Source organism: Beta vulgaris, chromosome 1 (assembly GCF_026745355.1).
Source record: "Beta vulgaris subsp. vulgaris cultivar EL10 chromosome 1, EL10.2, whole genome shotgun sequence".
In the NCBI taxonomy this organism is placed as follows: Eukaryota; Viridiplantae; Streptophyta; class Magnoliopsida; order Caryophyllales; family Amaranthaceae; genus Beta; species Beta vulgaris.
This window is the reverse complement of record NC_079202.1, coordinates 45,670,470-45,691,159: the sequence shown is the minus strand read 5'-3', so window position 1 is coordinate 45,691,159 and position 20,690 is coordinate 45,670,470. Positions and strand designations below refer to the sequence as shown.

The window sequence follows — 20,690 nt, the reverse complement described above, 5'->3', positions numbered from 1 at the left end:
GGGAAAAGAGAGAAAGACAAGGGAAAGATGAGGAATGAGAGTCTCCTTTGAATCGATTATTGAACAATTCATCTGAATATTTTGGTATGGATTTCTTAGGTTGTTTACTAGGATACCATGAGTTTGTGATTGGATGACTTTTAAGAAAGTAGACACGAAGAAGAAGAAGAAAGACACTAAGGAAGCAACAACACCGACAAACAAGAGAGAGAGAACAACAACGCAACTTGCTTTTTTGCGACGGCGAGCGGGGGATAGCTTCATCGAGCTTAAGGGGGATAGCGGAAAAACAATCGAAGATAGACAAGTCGGGGTGTGAGAGTGAGAGGAAGATGGAGTGTCGTCGGGGGGGGGGGGGGGGGAGGGTAGGGAGGGATTAGTTTATGGTGGGTGGGGTTGGAAGCTAAGAGGAGGGAGAAAGTAGGTATGTTTAATTAGGTTGATTTGGACGTAATGACTAACAAAGTTCATGGTCGTTAGTCATTAAGGGTATTATATGATATATTTCTATAAATTTTAGGGATACCTATGCATTTACGAAACAAGATAGGTATCAGGTGCATTTCGTGAAAACTCAAGGTACTAGGTGAAAAAACCAAAGAGACAATTATTTAGAAACAAAAAAGGGTATTTTGATGAATAAAATAAAATACATAGCATATTAGAGTGTTGGTTAATTAAAGTCCAAAATTGTTACAACTTAGGCTATATTATCCCCAAACTTATTAAAAAAAAAGTTATTTTAAAAGTAAGTTAAGTTCGGCAAAAATAAGTTCGGTAAAAATAAGTTAATTCAACAAAAATAAGTTCATCAACAATAAGTTAGGTTCAACAAAACCTGCTCTATGTTTTAGCAAAAATAAGTTTAAGTTTAATAAAAATAAGTACTAAAAATAAGTTCAATAAAAATAAATTTTGTTAAGTAAAAATAAGTTGCATTAAATAAAATTAAGTTAATTTATGTAAAAATAAGATAAAGAGAACATAATCCTAAAATTGTGGAGTAGAGCAGATTTTGCATGATAAACTGATAATACTTTTTCGACTTCATCATTTCGGTTTTTGATGAATGATTTTCCTCTTGAAACCCACCATTTGTGAGGGGAAGGAGTTGGCGTAGTTGATGCATTTGAGTACGAGAACACAAATCGTGGATTATGCACTAGGGGAACATATCATTTATATAAAAAAACACGAACTTTTTTTAACAACTTTTTTACTTTAAAAAAGAACACACGAGTTAAAATTAAAGAATGTGTAAATTTATATTTATAAAAGAATAAAGGTTATAATAAAAAGAACGTATAGTAAATGAACATTTACACTTAAGGTAAAAGAATATATACCTTTTAAATTTAAATTTAAAAAAGGAATCTTTAGTTGCAAAATTTAAGGAAACAAATAACAATAATTTTTTAAAATTACAGACTCTAAAAATGATAAAACGACGTAGTTTAAAAAAGGGTGCACCATGCTTTACATGCACTTAAGTGCATATACTTATTTGCGCTCTTGAAACCCACAGTTTCCAGAAGTTCTACAAGACAGGTGCAACCTTCCCCTCGTGTTAGGGGATGGTCCACGTGTTTATCTGTAAATCACGGTTAAAGGATTCTGGCGCTCTTGTGTCACGCCACGTGCACTACACTGATCTCTTTCTGCATTTCCCTACTCTACTGGCAATACACATTAATGTCAAAAAACAATGGGGACACAACTTAACGTAGTGGGATATGACACTAACGCCGTTGATTTAACCATGGTTAGTTGCAACTACTTTCATTAAAATTTTAAACATATAATTTTCCTTTTTTTAAATTACTTTTTTGTTTTTGGCTTCATCAACCAACTTTTTAAAGCTATACCGCCTTATTATACTACATCTGTCTTTCTTTTAATTTGTTACACTTTAACATTTTATTCTATTCACCAATTGTACATTGACCCTCGATTGCGATCTATACATGAATAAAAACATAGTTATGTAGGATCTTATTATATTCGTCTTATTATGTATTTTATTAATACGTATTTTTACAAATACAAAACTAGAGATATATCCTCAAAGTTATACATTTGCATGAGTGAAAAGTGTAAGTGTAACAATAAAAAAGAAACGGAGGGAGTAGAAGAAAAAACATAGTCAAGTGGGGTAGAGAAGGCCAATAATGCGGGCCCAACCCATCCAGCCCAGCCCGCCTCTTGGGCCGTGTGGGCTGAGCCCGGTGCAGCCTAACTCGAATTGTGAATTGGTGGGTTGATTGTGGGCCAGATTTTTGATCCCATCCCACAAAAGCCCGCTATTAAAACCGTCCAGCTTGATCTACGAAAGTTGTCCAACTCAGCCCATGAATCTGACTAGTCCAATGCAAGTAATTATTCAACCATATTGTGTATATTTTAGTCAAATTGTATATATTTTAATCAAATTGCATATATTATAATTCAATCAAATTCAAAAATAATGAACTTATTCATTAATATTAATAATTGTATATATTTTAATTAATATTAAAGGTTTTATGTAACAATAATAAATGATTACATAACTTTTAAAAAAAAATTCTCATGCCGGCTCGCTAGGTCCACGGATCGCCAGAATTGCTTCCTGAATCGTGAGAACTGGTAAAAGACCGGTGTGGGCTAAGAGTTTTCAGCCCGTGGACCAGCCCACCAAATTGTGAATTTCACGGTCCGGTCCCGGGCCGTGAAATCTCATCCCGGCCCACGGACCAGCCCGCACCAATGACCATCTCTCTAAGTGGGGGTTTTGTTAGATTCATCTAAATGCAAGGATTCTAAATATCAATTTTTCTTAACTTTTACTTATTTGCAATTACATATATGGGAAAATTTCATAAAACTTCCTTTCATAATCAATTTTTTTTAAAAAAACTACTTTTTAAAAAATTTCTTTCATAAAATTGCCTTATATAACAAATTTGTTTTAATATACTATCATTTTTCAATATCTTGTTACTTTTAAATAAATAGATCAGGAGATATTCAAGAGGATTAGGATTAAAATATTGATTAGGAGGATAATTTATTTCTAGAAGTCTATATAAAAACTTGGTGAGAGACAGGAAAAGGTGGAGATATCCAAGTCTTTTAATTGACCTTTACTAAAAGAAGCTTGCAAATAATCTAAACTTGGTGCATTGTCCTTAAGATGGAGAGACAACACGTACATCAGGCACATACAATGACTCATATTTGTTAATTTTTCGTGTATTGTCCAATGTAAAAAATAATCATAGTAAACAAAATTCAATATAACCTCAAGTCCTAAATACCTCATCATCCTTGTCCATCTACACCGCCCCCTCCTTTACATGGGCTCCGTGGTCAAAAGAGATTAACTAATTAAGGGTTTGTCGATTATTCTAACTTTCTTATGTTGCATGCATAAAGTGATAAAGATTACTAAGCAATAAATAATGCTCCATTTATTCTTGTGTCTTTTTCAAGAGTTGCTAACTTTCAATTAACTATATTACCTACGGATTTCATAAACTAATTATCTTTTTGGACAACGCGCATTTGTAAGAACAATTGTCCTATTCAACCAATTGCCTCTCATTTTCGTCTTTACGTCTAATAGCACATATATTAGTAGCCACTTTTAATTTCTTATTATAAAGTAATGAAATTAGTACCTAAAACCTTTTTAGTAAACTTAGCCCATGGGCCATGATAATGATATATGGCAATAGTTACCAGAAGAATTGGGCCCTAAGCATATTGTAATTTATGTAAGTCTGGTTTTACGAAACTACACGCACGAATTACATTTGTAAAAAAAAAAACATTACTGCCCTTTTATAGTACTCTTTTGGTTTTTTTTTTTTTTTTTTTTTTTTTTAAGGAAATTAAGTTAACCCAAGAGCTAACCCCTACCAGGCTACTAGCCTGTAGGAACTACCAACACATTGGCTGCTGGGGGTAAGGATCGAACCCCTGACCTCAAGGGCCAAGGGGGAGCGCTCTACCCACTTGAGCTAGCTCCTATCCTTTTATAGTACTCGGTACTCCTTTGTGCTTATTTATTGTCCCTATATCGAATCGGGAAAAATTTAAGAGCATTTCATGTAGGAATAAATTTTGGTATATATATTTTTTGTTTTTTTAGTTGCAACTTTTGATATTTTACCTTTGTCAACCGTTCAACATATAACTTTGACATTATTATTTATGATAATCAATTTTTGAAAATTATAAAAAGTTAAATTCTTGTAAATATATATTGAGATAAATCCAACAACTTATCTCATGCTAAATATTGTATTATATATTTGTCAAAGTTTGTGGTCGAAGTAACAACATGAATAGTTAAAAATCAAAACGTTTTATAGTAAAAAAAAGCGGAGGAAGCATGTAATATTCTATGTATATATTTTTCTTTTTCAAAGTAAGAGAGTCACCGTCACACACTAGTCTTATAAAAATTTCCTTATAGATTCCCAGTCTAACAAAAAATAAGCCGCGCGTGCAAAATAAAATATTACATTTCCGATATTTGCAACAACTTCGACTATATGACTTTAGAAGCTTTTTGAGCGGCGAAATCACCTTTAAGGACAGGGCCGTCTCAAACATTTTGGAGGCCCTGTTCAAATCCTAAAATTAGGCTCTACAATTAAACTTTTGTCACTTTAGTTGATAAAAAATTATCTTATATTAGTATTATAATTATATTTATATTTATATTTATATTCTTGCAACTTAAAAACCAAAAACTCATACCCAAATTGAAAATGTATATAACAAATCAATACAAAACCAAACTATTAATTAATCTACTTACAAAGATGATAATTATTTTTCTATCTCGCTAACCAGAAAAGTTGTACTAAAGAAAGAATAATCATGTAATGGAACGAAGTAGTTGACCTGTGAATCAGGAAGACTGCAAATTCTATTTTTCTGCTTTGGCAAACATCAAATTCCAGCAAAACTCTTTTCCCAAACAATGTCAAATTACCAACAACAGTAGCAACCAAAAACAATAAATCTTTTCCCATATGAGTCTGATTTTATTTTTTCCGTCTAAAAAAATCAAAAGTTGAAATCTTTAATTCTTCTAAAAATAAGTTGATATTGTATGTAAGGGAAAAATTTTAGGTGCTAATAAATTATTTATTGGGGAGAAATTAATACTAATTCTGCCATTGATACTTAGGTATCACAAGGATTGAGAAAATTTGTGAAGTACATCATTCAATTGTAGAGGAATGTGAGAGGGTTGAATGAACGTTTTGGTTAAAGAAGAAAAAATTAATGAGAAACTAGAAGAATTAAGAATGAACTTGAAAAGTTTCCTTATTTTGAAAACTGTAAAATGCCAGTTATTAGGGGAAGATAGAGGAGACTGAAAGAACTAAAAAGACTAGAAGAGTAATATGTGCTTTGGCAGAAGAAAGAGAAAGAGATTATGGGGCCCCATAAATTATGAGGCCCTGTGCTATGGGTCTGCTTGCACAGGCCCATAGCCGTCCCTGTTTAAGGACAATGGATCTCCATGTCACAACTTTCTCATATTCAAGTAAGATCATTCTAACTATTTCTCTGTGTTATGTCTTCTTGCGTGTTAGTTATAATAACATTGAAACATAGATCTTCTCGTAGTGGTGCATTATAACATAATATAAAGTACTATTATCATTTGTAACGCTTTGACTTTCACATTTGTCAATCCACACTTGAACTATTTATATGATGAATTGCAAATTGATGAAAGTTACAAAAAGTTGACATTTTTTTAGATATCTATTGAGATACATCCAAAACCTTACATACTAAAATATGCGTTATATACTTAGTATAAAAACACATAGTTATTCAGTAAATCAGTATTCACTGGCCTTGTGCTTAGCATAACGTGATAACTACATTATGAAATCTTACCCCATGAGGTACATGGAGGGCAAATAAGAATGAAAGCAAAAGATTAGCCAAATCTTAATGGCCAAATGGGGTATCAATCTCCTTAGTTTAGACTTTATAATTCTGTGGAAAAAGTTTAACATACTTCATTATTCTATAAGGTAAGGTCCAATTAATAGTAGTGGGATCGGAGTATTACGAGTTAGGAGTATAGGACCCACTCTCCATAATATTCAACTACAAGACTACTTATTATGTAATCACACATGCAACATAAACTGATAATATAACAATAAATTAAAGCGGGGAGTGTTGCAACAACTACATCTCCTTTAGTTTACAATCTATTATTATCAGACCTGAGTTCCACTCTTTTTCTTACTATATATGAAGCAGCATCTATAGTTATCAGTATAATCATTGTGTAATATGATAAGAAATTAGACGTGAATGAGACTAACAATTCTATAATCCTATTAATCATTATGAAATTTCATAATTTGGTTATAGTCTAAACTTGACACCCGGCCCTATAGATTCAGCCAACAAAAACTAGCTAGCAGAAGAAGGTCACACAGACAATACATAAAAAAGAGAGGCTAAAATCATGACGAGGCTCCAACGGAGAAGTTCCGGTTCTCCGGTGGCCGCCTTTGCAGCCTTGCTGCTAGTAGCATTCCTTTATGTCGAAGCAGCAATACCACCATTTGGCTGCGATTCGTCGGATCCAAGCACGGACACTTTTGCATTTTGTAGAGTGGACTTGCCTATCAGGCAACGAGCCAAAGACTTGGTTGCTCGTCTAACTTTTGATGAGAAGGTCTTTCAGCTGGTTAACACTGCCCCTGCTATACCGCGCCTTGGCATCCCCGCTTACCAGTGGTGGTCCGAGGCGTTGCACGGGGTTGCTGCTGTGGGGCGTGGTGTCTCCTTCAGTGGCACCATCCGTAATGCTACTAGCTTTCCTCAGGTTATTCTTACTGCTGCTTCTTTTGACGCCCATCTCTGGTACCGCATTGGCCAGGTAATTCTAGTATATTTTTGTAGGGCGCAAATTATGTTAAAATCTTCCTATGTGTCAAGGGACCAATTCAACCAAAAGGTTAAGCTGATGGTTGAGGCCCATGAGCGCTAAATATTCCACTGAGAAAGAAGGGGTAGATGAGATTTGAACCCGTGACCTTTTTGTCACGCTAACTCTTGATACCATGTCAAGGGACCAACTCAACCAAAAGCTTAAGCTGATGGTTGAGGCCCCATGAATAGATCTATACTCTATCACTATGCTAAAGTAAATTGTATGCAGAACTTGTATTGTATATATATTATAGAGCAACAGTTCGTCTCCTCATATTGTAAAATAGTCACTCTTGTACAAGATTGACTTCAATGTAATTTGAGGTAACTAAACCTCTGTTAGACACTTGTAAGTATTGATTGAAACAAGTAGTATTTAGACGCTTCACATACTACTAGTATTGTGGAATGAAGGTAAGCTTTATCTATGATTGACATGGTAATTATTAACCGTCTACTATTTTGCAATGAAGGCAATAGGAAGAGAAGCAAGAGCATTGTACAATGAAGGACAAGCTAAAGGAATGACATTTTGGGCACCAAATATAAACATATTTAGGGATCCAAGATGGGGCAGAGGCCAGGAGACTCCAGGGGAAGACCCTTGGGTGGCAGGCAAATACGCGATGCAGTTTGTGAGAGGTCTACAAGGAGACTCTTTTGAAGGAGGACAAATGCCGGGACACCTTCAAGCCTCAGCATGCTGTAAACATTTCACTGCGTATGATTTGGACCGCTGGAATGGTTTCACTCGCTACAGATTTGATGCTCAGGTAAGTTCGTCTAACTAAGTTAGGCCATCTTTTCATATACTTCTAGATCTTATTCTATAAGATCCCACAATAATATTTCACAACTGTAGGTGACCGCACAAGATATGGCAGATACATACCAGCCTCCATTTGAGAGCTGCATACACCAGGGAAGAGCCAGTGGCATAATGTGTGCCTATAATCGCGTCAATGGAGTTCCTAATTGTGCTGATTACAATCTCTTAACTAGAACAGCGCGAGAAAAATGGTCTTTTGATGGGTTAGTTTTTACAACTAATTGCTAACTATAACAAAGAAAAATTGATGTAGATATATTGTGATTTATCACTGAATGGGCACCATAGTAACTTGTACCTCATGAATGTAACTATATCATGATTCTATATTTCTATCAACTCGGTAATAACATTACTAGTGGTAATATCTCAGGTATATAACATCAGACTGTGATGCAGTATCTCTCATCCATCAAGCTCAAGGTTTCGCTGAATCACCTGAAGATGCAGTAGGCGATGTCCTAAAAGCTGGTAACTACAAAACGTGTACAAATTAGGAACCCCATTGACGCGATTATAGGCAAAAATACAAATTAGCAAAAATACATTAATCTGATTACCATTCTTCTTTTATTTGAAGTCTCAATCTTTAATAATACCACAAGAAGTACTACTATGTACTAACTTTTAATTTCATGTACACAGGTATGGATCTGAACTGTGGGTCTTACCTACTGAATTACACAAAATCAGCAGTAGAACAAGGGAAAGTGGTAGAAGCAGAGGTAGACAGAGCACTTGAAAACTTGTTTGCAGTGAGAATGAGGTTGGGCTTGTTTAATGGCAACCCAAAAGATCTGCAATATGGGAGTCTTGGCCCTGCAGATGTGTGCACCCAAGAGAGTAAGGCCTTAGCCCTCGAGGCTGCTCGACAGGGCATCGTTCTCTTGAAAAACAAAGACAAGCTTCTCCCACTCCCAAAGGAACAAACCTTTTCCCTAGCTGTCATAGGCCCCAATGCTGATGCTGCTTTGACGCTTCTAGGCAACTATCGTGGTCGTCCTTGCAATTCTATTTCCCCACTTCAAGCACTACAAAGCTACGTCGAGAACACAATGTACTAAAAGAAAACCTTATGCCTCCTTTTATAGCTTATTCTCCCTCTGTCTAACATTAGTTTAGACATTTTAGTTATGCATTGCACCTAAAGATGCACAAATTTTTGTCTTGGAGAAATTAAAGTCCATTGAGTTCATCATGTTCTTTATCTTCTTATCTGAGATTACCATCCGTGCAGATACCACCCAGGGTGTGAGAATGTGGCTTGTTCTTTTGCTTCAATCGAAGAAGCCTCGAATATAGCAGAGGCAGCAGATTATGTGGTGCTAATCATGGGGCTTGATACAACACAGGAAACAGAAGGTCTTGATCGGTTGAACTTGGTCCTGCCAGGTGAGCAACATAATCTGATACAACAGGTTGCAAGAGTTGCTAAAAGACCAGTGGTATTAGTGCTTCTGTGTGGAGGTCCAGTTGATGTAACCTTCGCCAAAATAGATGCCAACATAGGCGGTATCATCTGGGCTGGTTACCCTGGTCAAGCAGGTGGTGTTGCACTTGCAGAAATCATTTTTGGAGATTATAATCCAGGTGGGTACTAACAAATAGTTTCTCTTAAATTCTGAATTTGGTTAGATTTTATTATGCTTTTCCATAATAAGTTCTTGATGGCATAATCACAGCGAGTGGTGGCAAACAGATCAGTTGAGTTACTATATAGACTGAGGTTGTTCAGGCCAATTCGAATAGGACCATATTCGAGCCTATGACAAGTTAGCTTATCTTGAAAAAAACCAATACCAACAACATTAATTTTCGAGTCAGATTAAAATTAGTTTGTCAACAAATATTTGTCACATAATTGTGTACATATCAGTTTTGTCATGTTTTTTTATCGTTGTTGATGTTCATGCTGTGGATAGTAAGTATTTCATAATGTTGCAGGTGGAAAACTACCAATGACTTGGTATCCACAACAATTTGTTGAAGTACCAATGACAGACATGAGAATGAGAGCAGACCCTTCCTCAGGCTATCCAGGGCGTACATACAAGTTCTACCAAGGAAGTACAGTATTTGAATTCGGAGATGGTCTAAGCTACACATCCTACCACTATAATTTCATTACAGTTACTCCAAACACTCAGTACTTAAATTTAGTAGGAACTATCAAAGTCGTTGAGTATTCATATTCGACCAAGTATGCTATAGTTTTAGATAAGGATTCTGGACCCTGTAGTACAATGAAGTTTATAGCTACTATTGGAGTGACAAATGAAGGTGATGTGGCAGGAAAGCACCCGGTGTTGTTGTATGCAAGGAAAGAAAACGCGATCAATGGAAGTCCGATAAAGAAGTTAGTTGGGTTTGAGAGTGTCTACTTGAATGCAGGGGAACAAACAGAAATCCAGTTTGAATTGAACCCTTGTAAGCACCTGAGTAGAGCTGACCAAGATGGGGTTATGGTGGTGGAAGAAGGCATTTACTCTCTAATTGTGGGAGATCAAGAGTTTCCAATCACCATTCAACTCACAAATTATTGAGCAAGCCCAATTGGACTTCTGAAGTTTCTACTTAAAAGTCTCTTACCTTGTACAAACAAATGTTATGCTGGCATTAAGCAATAAAAATGTGTATTTCAAGACTCGAACCTATGACCTCTCATTTGATATGCTAATGCACTAACCAACTACACTACAATACTCATGTTAGTCTTTGTGAGAGAAAAAATCATTTACTTTTGGGAACTTCAAACGGACGTTGGTAAATAATTCAAAATGTATCGCGCGCGACAAGAGCTAGTTCCAATTTAAAAACGGAGAAAGCCCACTTTAGAATACTAAATAGAGTTTTTTGCGGGGATATATCAGGGTAATAGGGTATTTTGTGGTGATATACCTCAATAAATTTTTTTTGTCGGAATATACCAACCTAAATTTAAGTTTTGTTAACAAAAATACCAAAAACACTATTTTCGGCGAGAAAGTCAAATTTTCGGCCTTTGACTTTGTAAGAACTCGCGCGTGAGCCACAAAGTGATAGTGAGGAAGTTGGAAGAAAATCAATGTAATAGAAGCAATTGAATGTCACATACTATATAAAGAGTGATTAAGCAAGTCAAGGGCTGAAAATTTGACCTTCTCGCAGAAAATAGTATTTTTGGTACCTTTTAATAAAACTTAAATTTAGGTTGGTATATCCCGACAAAAAAATTTAGTGAGGTACATCCCCACAAAATGTCCTATTACACTGATATATGCCTGCAAAAAATTCTACTAAATATCTTGAATCACATGATAAATTACACTCTATCTTGGAATCAAGCTAATCAATGGGGTTACTATAAACCGCGATTTCTGCCCAATATTCATAATGTTGGAAGCAACAAGCCAAAAAGGGCTTTACTGTCTTTTTACGTTTGTAAACCAAATGAACCAATCAGCTACTTTCATTACTAGCTCACTTTAGCCTCCCTCACTTTATTAGCTTTCTCATTTGTCTATTTATTAGTCATTATTATTACCACTCTCAAGCAAAAGTAACAAACCAAAAAAAAAAAAAAAACACCATACACAATTCAAATGAGGCTCCCTCTAAAAACATCCGTCTTTACAACATTGCTGCTGCTAATTATAGCCAACATTGCGGCAGCAGCAGCGACTGAGCCACCATTCGCTTGCGATTCCTCGAACCCGAACACGAAACGTTACACATTCTGTAGAGCTGATTTACCAATTAGAAAACGAGCCAAAGATTTAATAGCTCGTTTGACATTAGATGAGAAAGTTTCTCAGTTGGTAAATACTGCCCCTAGTATCCCCCGTCTCGGCATCCCGGCTTACGAATGGTGGTCAGAGGCATTGCACGGGGTGGCCGACGCAGGGCCTGGAGTTTCTCTCCATGGTACCATCCGTGCTGCTACTAGCTTTCCTCAAGTTATTCTTACTGCTGCTTCTTTTGATGTTCGTCTCTGGTACCGCATTGGCCAGGTAATTTCACTTTTCTTGTCTCTCAAAAAAGATTTTAAGGGTGTGTTCGCCTGTTCGACAATAATAATAGTAATAGCTGTTAGGCGTGTTGGTAGCGGTTAATGGTTGATCATTCTTGATTTGAAAATAATTCAAGAATGAGATTTTTCTTGAACTTCAATTAGGATAATGTTGTATCAAAGACCTACTATGTCATAAGTTTTTTCATAGACCCTATAGTATAAATCTGATAGGGAGACATTATCTTTTATCATATCCTACTTTATTTTAATGAGAGTTTGTAAAGTAATGCACATATGTCATAAAATATCAAAATTATTAGGAAATTTACTGATGTAACCCTGTTTTATGACGATTGAAAGTTCTAATTGATTGGAATTATTTCTTTTCGTACAATTCTTGGAAAATGTTTAGTTTGGTTGACATTAAACAATTTGTGAGAATTTTGATTGATTTGAAGGAAAACTAGGCAATCTATTTCCATATTTTATGGGAAGTTATATTTTTCATAAAATTGCAGTTTCTTCATTACTCTTTGTTTTCCGTCAAATAACAATCCGTAGTTTATGAAATGTCATTTTCTCAAATGTTTATGACCAATTAAACAAGGACTTAATAATCTTCAAAGCTACCTTTCAAAAAAAAAAAAAAATCTTCAAAGCTCTTCTAGGATTAGATAAGAAGAGGGACGCTTTTTGTTTTTTGTTGAAAAGAGAAACCATACATATTTACAATACATAATACTCCCTCCGTCCCAATTTATTTGCTACATTTTGCCATTTAGGGGTGTCTCAATTTATTTGCTACATTTGCAAATATTTCCATATATAGTACATAGGTCCCACACTTTATTTACAAATTTGCCATCACTCCCTTCTTGATTTTGTAAATGTTTCCATATATAATACATAGGTCCCACAATTTACCTATTTGCTTTTTTGTTAATTCCATTTATGTCAATGGTCCCCACTTCCTCTTTGGTATTTGTGAAAAAGTGCTTGTAGCAAATAAATTGAGACGGAGGGAGTAATGAAGAGGGATGCTTACACACTCACAAGTCACATTAATTCTATATTTCCCTCAAATAGTGCATAAAGGAAGAATATATTGAGGGAAATATCCCCTCACTTTGCAATTTTAGTGCAAGTGTACAATTATATCCTGAACCTAATAGGCTTAATACATTATATATATATATATATATATATATTATATATATATATATATATATATAGATATGTATATCTAAAACCCTACTCTTCCCTCCTCCACACAATCAAATAAGACATTAAATCGTAAAAATGTGTGTTTCAAGACTCGAACACATGACCTCTCATTTTTGTTATGCTAGTGCACTAACTAACTACTGTACAATGCTCATGTTGGTCTTTATGGGAGGGGATTATTTAAAGACATATATTTCTATTTTTGAAGACTTCAAATGCATGTCATTCAATAACTCAGGGCGTATGGCCCGACTACCCGAAATGTCATTAAATAATTTGGAGCGTATGGTTCGAGACAATAACTAGTTTTTTATGTAAATATGTTGCCTTTGGAACAATTAATTTTTTCTTTTTCAAATCTATGCATGTCATTAAAGCATGAGTAATTAAATTTTCACCAATATTTATGTCTCATTACTTCCTAATTACTTTGCATATTTTTCTATCAACATCACAAGTTTCTTACTCCAATTTGGTAATATGGCACTATCTAATTCATGTCAGACTGTCAGTACTACAAGATTTGTTCTCAAGATATGTTATTATCATTATTCATTAAACTAGTCTGTCATAGAGGACTAGAGTTCATAAAAATATCAATATTTAACCAACATAAGAAGGGCCAAGTATTAAAGATACACAATTCAGGGACCTAGTGTCACTTTCTAATTATTGGTTTTAATATTCTAGAAGTCATATAATATACGTTTTATACCGAACTTATAATAAGTAATATTTATACTAGTTATGTTTATTTTGAAAGCTAATCTCTAAAAACCGGAAATTACAAATTATGTTATTTCGTGGTTTTTGTATTAATTTAAAAATAGTGAAAACTGAAATTAGAAAATGATTATGGAGAGACACTTAAGGGGACGTTTGGTTCACATAATGGTATGGGTTTGGAATGAGGAATGAAATCAAGGTGGTATAGGTTTGGAACTTGATACCTAATATTATGTGTTTGGTTGTTATTTGGGAATAAATTTTTTTCTTCTATTTAATACCTAGAGGTATTGGTATGAGCCAAACCCACCTCCCCCCTTGAGTTTCTAAACCCCATACCTTATGGGTTTGAGGTATGGGTTTAAATCTATCAAATAATAAAACAAACACTAGGTATGGGTTTTTGCTCATTCTGAACCCATACCTGATACCAGAATCATGTGAACCAAACGCTTCCTATATACTGTATTGACTAATAAAATGTGGGAATGAAGGCAATAGGAAAAGAAGCACGAGGAGTATACAATGAAGGGCAAGCAAAAGGAATGACATTTTGGGCACCAAATATAAACATATTTAGAGATCCAAGATGGGGCAGAGGCCAAGAAACTCCAGGGGAAGACCCTTTGATGACTGGCAAATATGCAATGTACTTTGTGAGAGGCTTACAAGGTGACTCTTTTCAAGGAGGCCAAAAACTTAGTCACCTTCAAGCGTCGGCATGTTGTAAACACTTCACTGCTTATGATTTGGACCGTTGGCATAACATCACTCGCTATGTCTTTGATGCACATGTAAGTCTCCTCAACAAACTACTTTTAGCTATTTACCTAATTTATTCTAGTATATTGCATTTTCTTGTAATGATGCATAGATCCATCATGGTCAATGTTTATGGTCAATGTTAATGGTGACAACTGCCAAAGGTGCTAACAAGTAGAGCTGAATTCAAACTTAGGGTGGCTTACCTAAGTTTGCTACAATTATATCCGAGTTTAAACCATGTAGTATTAAGATTTTTCGAGTTTATATTTTTCAAATCAACTTAGCTTAAACTTCAAATTGAGTTTGACGATTGAAACAAGACAAATTCTTTTTAGGTTATTTCTATATTATAGGATTTTGCAAATATTTTATACTCCTCATATATAGAATTTTGTAAATTTTTATTTTATTAATTGAATGCTAAAATTTGATAAATGTAGAATAATTGTCAACAACTATATTTTTGAGCTTCTTAACTAATCATTTGAGTTATGATTATGTATTACTCTCCTTGACTAAATCAAATTTACACATCAAAATGTAAAATAGGAAAATGACGAGCTTTACTCTAGATAAATAACTAAATAATGTTACAAAATTGTATTTACCTACTAATGTTTCATACAGATTTCTAAACTTTAGGGAGATATGTAGTTCACTCTAGTTCAAGTTTTGATTCAAGGTAGAATGTCATTTTCTCATCTGCCTAAATAAATGACGTGGTCTACACCATGTTCATAATTTCCTCGTCATCCCCACACTCTTTACTAGAATTTCTAAGCTTCTGACTAGTTGTTACACCCCCCATAATCTTAGGGAAATGGGAGCATGAAAATTGGGACATATGTTACCAAACAAGGAAGATAATTGGGACATATGCTATCCATTAAAAAATATAAGCGGATTGGAGCGTACTTCAAAGATTCCCTACTGTATGATTGACCCCAAACAACGTCTTATGTCTACTTGATTTATACGAGCATATCTAGGAACATGTTTAGGATTATTCTACTACAATATAATAATAGTATAATACTAAAAACATTTTTAAAAAAAAAAAAAAAACTTTGATAGGTAATCTAATCAACTTCAGTACCAAACTTGGCTTGGCTCTATTGGCAAGAATTTCACCTCATGACCTCAAAATTAAGGATTCAAATTCCACCAAATGGCACTCTAAATTTATACCTTCAAAAGTTTCACAAAATCAAACAATTTCTTTGATTAGCTTCACTCGTACTATGACATTGATGTCTTTTATTAGTTCTATGATGCTCAAACTCGCCAGTTTACCCCTCCGTACCCGAGCATCATAGATTACTTATATGAAGTTAATCAAGCAAATTTAATAAGATTCTACATGACAGTATATTTAGTTTACTCTCTGTCAAAATTTCCTTTTCATTTTCTTGTCAGGTGCACAAAAATTATAGCATGCTATGACTCCATGATTACCAACTTTTATATAAATAGAAAGCTTACATTCTATTTGGTGGGAAATATGTAACTGTAGGTGACTGCACAAGATCTGGCAGATACATACCAGCCTCCATTTGAGAGCTGCATACACCAAGGCAGAGCCAGCGGCATCATGTGTGCCTATAATCGCGTCAACGGAGTTCCTAATTGTGCTGATTACAATCTCTTAACTAAGATTGCACGAGGAAAATGGGCTTTTGACGGGTAAATACCTTCAAGTAATAGCTTATGATCAAATCACACTATAAAAATGAAACAAGCACTGAGACCAATATTGGAAGATATAGTACAATTTTATGTGATGTTCTGACATACTTCATTTAGTAACTTGGTTCCTTATCACGACATAAATGATTATTGATATTATGTTACATGACTAAATATTAATAAAATAATAATGTATCAGGTATATTACATCAGACTGTGATGCAGTATCAATCATACATGACGCTCAAGGATATGCTAAAGCTCCTGAAGATGCAATAGCTGATGTCCTAAAAGCTGGTAATTGCTACTTGCTACGTTCTTATTACCATTTAGAGTTGACAGTTCGGGTAAATATCGTGTTTGGTTTCATGTGAATTTGGATTGGACTCCAAATTAATACACAATCGTATAAATATATAAGATAAGTGCACATTATAACACTTGTCATATAAGGTTAGATATTAGATTGATTGGGTCATATTCGTATTTGGTTCAGAAATTTTGAACTCTAACTACCACCATTCTTGTTCAAATAATGTAAGAAGTAACTATTAACTCGAAATGCGCAGGAATGGATGTGAACTGTGGTTCTTACCTGCAAAACTACACAAAATCAGCAGTACAACAAAGAAAAGTGCCTGAAGCACAATTAGACAGGGCACTTGAAAACTTGTTTGCAGTGAGAATGAGGCTGGGTTTGTTTGATGGAAACCCGAGAAAGCTGCAATTTGGGAACATTGGCCCTGCTCAAGTTTGTACCAGGGAGAGTCGAGCTTTAGCCTTGAAGGCTGCTCAATCTGGCATTGTGCTCTTGAAGAACAATAACAAACTTCTTCCATTCCCCAAGGAAAAAACCCTCTCCCTTGCTGTCATAGGCCCCAATGCCGACACTGCTCTAACACTTCTAGGCAATTATCATGGTCGTCCTTGCACTTCTATTACCCCACTTAAAGCACTGCAAAGCTATGTCAAGAACACAAGGTACTCACTATAAAACAGATCTTCGAACCTCCTCCTATCTAATGTTACTAAAAGATGCTCAGAAAAAAAAAAGTAATTCCGTTACATGCAACATATGTGCAGATATCACCCAGGATGTAATAAGGTGGCTTGCTCTTCTGCTTCAATACAAGAAGCTGTGGCAATTGCAAAGGGAGCAGATTACGTGGTGCTGATCATGGGACTGGATCAAACGCAGGAAAGAGAAGACTATGATCGAACAGACTTGGTGCTTCCAGGTAAACAGCACAATCTCATCACACAGGTGGCGAGAGCTGCTAAGAAGCCAGTGGTGTTGGTGATCCTTTCTGGCGGTCCAGTTGATATAGCTTTTGCCAAAGTAGACACCCACATTGGCAGCATTGTTTGGGCCGGTTACCCTGGTGAAGCTGGTGGTGTTGCACTTGCACAAGTCATTTTCGGAGATCACAACCCAGGTAGGTGTAAACTAAGAGTTTCTCTATATAAATTAAGCGTGGGTTTCACTTAAAACGCTTTTTTTCCAGTGTTACCTTATTAATACGAAAATGGATATGGGAATGCAATTTGCTACCTAGTTTTTCAAAATCATACCACTTGCACATATCCATCTACCTTTTGTTCAAATTGGATCTTTGTGGGATTGTAACAAACAAGTTAACATTGTTTTCTATTGTTGTTTTTTTAGATAAAATTAGGAAGTTTGTGGATATAACGAAATCACTCTTACTAATCACCTCAAGTTAGGGTCATTTTTGGTGTGTGTTCGTCTTTGATCCTTGGTGATGGGGTGACTCTAATCACGTTGCAACTTTGCAGGTGGGAAATTACCAATGACTTGGTATCCTAGAATATTTATTAAAGTGCCAATGACAGACATGAGGATGAGGGCAGACCCTTCCTCGGGCTACCCAGGGCGCACGTACAAGTTTTACAGAGGCAGGAAAGTCTTTGAATTTGGACACGGTCTAAGCTACACCACTTATTCGTACAAGTTCATCTCAGTTCCTCAAAAGAGTTTGAATCTGAATTCAGTAGGGAGCACCAAGATGGCTAAGAATCTTGATTCTGCAAGGTATGTTATAGTTTCCGATATGGAGTCAGAATCATGTAAGACGATGAAATTTTCAGCTACTGTTGGAGTTGAAAATGGAGGGGAGATGGCAGGAAACCACCCAGTGTTAATGTACGTGAGGCAAGAGAACACGACCAATGGAAGTCCAATGAAACAATTAGTTGGCTTTGAGAGTGTGAACTTGAAAGCAGGGGAAAAAACAGAAATCCAGTTTGAATTGAGCCCTTGTGAACACCTGAGCCGAGCCAACCAAGATGGGCTTATGGTGGTAGAAGAAGGCACTCACTTTTTAGTCGTGGGTGATCAAGAGTTCCCAATTGCTGTTCATGTTGCTTATTGATCAAGCATCCATCAACATCGAACATCGATCGCAGAGAAGTTTGTCCTACTAATCTTCTCTTGCTGAAGGATCGGCAATAGAGTACAAGTTATAGTTTGAGTTACTGAATAATAGTGGCACCTTTGCGAAATATGAAATATGCTTATTATGTTACTACTATAACTTGGAAATCAAGAGCTCAAAAGAAAGCAACATGTCAATCTCATTTCTGTAATTTGAACACAAAATATGTATCAAATGAAATATACTATTTTGTTGTTTATCAATTGTAGACATAAAGTATCTAAGGACTAAGAGTGACTTTCTTCAAGTTTCGTATCAAGGACGAATGAAATTTGTCTTTACAAACTTTTCTTCATCTACTTGGCACATTGAAAAGAGAAGCACACAAGATTTACATTCTCAGAACTTATATCATACTTCCTCCATTCTAAAATAAATTAAATACTAACCATTTCAAAGTAAATGAAACGTTATTTTATTTGGTATTCACTTCTCTTTATCTCTCCCCTCATCACATGGATCCCTCTTTTTATTTCTTTCTATCTTTCTCCTCTCCTAAATCCCTATGCCAAGTCCATATGTTTCGATTAAAACAGAACAGAGGAAGTATTATCTTCAATCAAAAATTTAAGAAGACACTAGAGAATGCTTAGTAGTATTAGTATGCTGATACACTAGAAACAATAACAAGATACATCACCAGTAAGCAAGAGGCAGAAGCCCAAGATAGGTCAGAGTTGCTCTGACAGGTGAGGCAAAGGATGCACAACCTGCGTAAACCCCCAGTTGTCCTCCTGCTTCTCTGCAGTGGTTTATTGGACATAACTTTAAAAACAGGATAAATAAGTCTGAAGCATAAAATATGTTGTTTATATAGATGAAACTGGAGTGACCATCCTTACTGAAACGTCTTCAGTAAAATAACCAAGGAAATTCGTGAGTTCCAAAGTTTTATAACAGGTTGTGCAGCGCATATCTGAAAAATTACTGATACATCAGTTGATGAATAAGAGTCGACAAGAAGAAACCAATGCTAAGGAGGCCATCATTTCTTTATTCAAGCGGGAATTGCCCAATGACGTGGTATAGTTCCTTCCAGTACTTAGTGTTCACTTCTCTTTATCTCTCTCCTCATCATTTCTTAGGACAAGCACGAAGCACCTACCTATTCTCTCTCTTTCTTTATGATAATTTGTTAAGGTGTCGACGATGAGCATGAGAGAAAGGCCACAAAATACTCCCAAGTTATCCTGGACGAACTTACTGATTCTACAGAGGCCAAAAGGTTTAAGAATTTGGATATGGTCTCAGCTGTTCAACATATTCTCGCAAAGATCACTCTGTTAACCAAAGCGATCTGTTTTGAATCACTAATCACATTCCTAGAGAAAACTAGCATGGACTCTACACTCTATGCATTAGTCTCAAAGTTCCGGACAGATACGTGCGGCCTGACCAAGACTTGTGATTGTCATTGGAGTTAAAAAAACAGAACTAAATGCCAGGTCAGCATCCTGCATTGCTATTTGCAAGACACGAAAAACTTGTAAACAGTGGTCAATTGATATGATGTCAAAGCATCCATCTAACTGCTGAGAGTCGATAGATATGAAATTTAAGGTCAGTCCTTGACTCCTTGTGAAACACTTACAGAAAGCAAATGAGGATGGACTGGAGGAAGCGGTTTTCTAGAAGCGAGAGAAGCAGTGAAGTTGCTATCCAGCAACGTTACTTTCAAGTGACGTCTAATAGTCAAGTATCTTCTGTATTCATTCTATTGCTAACACAGCTTAGCGACCAACACAGATAGATTATGAACAGAAATGAGAGATTAAGGAAGTAAGAACATTTTTCTTCACAATTTCCAACATACCTCTCTCTCTCTCTAGTTCCCTCTATTTTGTAGCAGATTTTCCTACTCTCTCCTCTAACTAACTTTCTCTCCCCAAGTTCCTTATTCTTCAAGCTACTACTAAACTAAACTAATTATGCAATACCAAGATTGCCCCTCTCATTAGGTCAAATGTTACAATTGCATAACTTCATTTCTGCAAAAATAGAGAGGAAAAGACAAAAACCTGTAAAAATAACTAATAAAAAATCGACAAGA

At 35.5% G+C, this 20,690-nt stretch overlaps 2 protein-coding genes across 2 annotated transcripts; both read left to right on the top strand.

The window, feature by feature from the left end:
- The first annotated feature begins 6,222 nt into the window (after window positions 1-6,222).
- Window positions 6,223-10,436, top strand: LOC104892658 (probable beta-D-xylosidase 7). Its single transcript, XM_010678647.3, has 7 exons — window positions 6,223-6,910; window positions 7,437-7,736; window positions 7,826-7,995; window positions 8,166-8,263; window positions 8,438-8,849; window positions 9,030-9,382; window positions 9,737-10,436. The coding sequence occupies exons 1-7, from the start codon at window positions 6,494-6,496 to the stop codon at window positions 10,333-10,335; spliced, it is 2,349 nt and encodes a 782-aa protein (XP_010676949.2). The 5' UTR covers window positions 6,223-6,493; the 3' UTR covers window positions 10,336-10,436.
- A 735-nt stretch (window positions 10,437-11,171) lies between these two features.
- Window positions 11,172-18,843, top strand: LOC104892649 (probable beta-D-xylosidase 7). The gene is made up of 7 exons (XM_010678636.4): window positions 11,172-11,781; window positions 14,228-14,527; window positions 16,012-16,181; window positions 16,384-16,481; window positions 16,754-17,165; window positions 17,268-17,620; window positions 17,982-18,843. The coding sequence occupies exons 1-7, from the start codon at window positions 11,374-11,376 to the stop codon at window positions 18,575-18,577; spliced, it is 2,337 nt and encodes a 778-aa protein (XP_010676938.2). The 5' UTR covers window positions 11,172-11,373; the 3' UTR covers window positions 18,578-18,843.
- The last annotated feature ends 1,847 nt before the right edge of the window (window positions 18,844-20,690 follow it).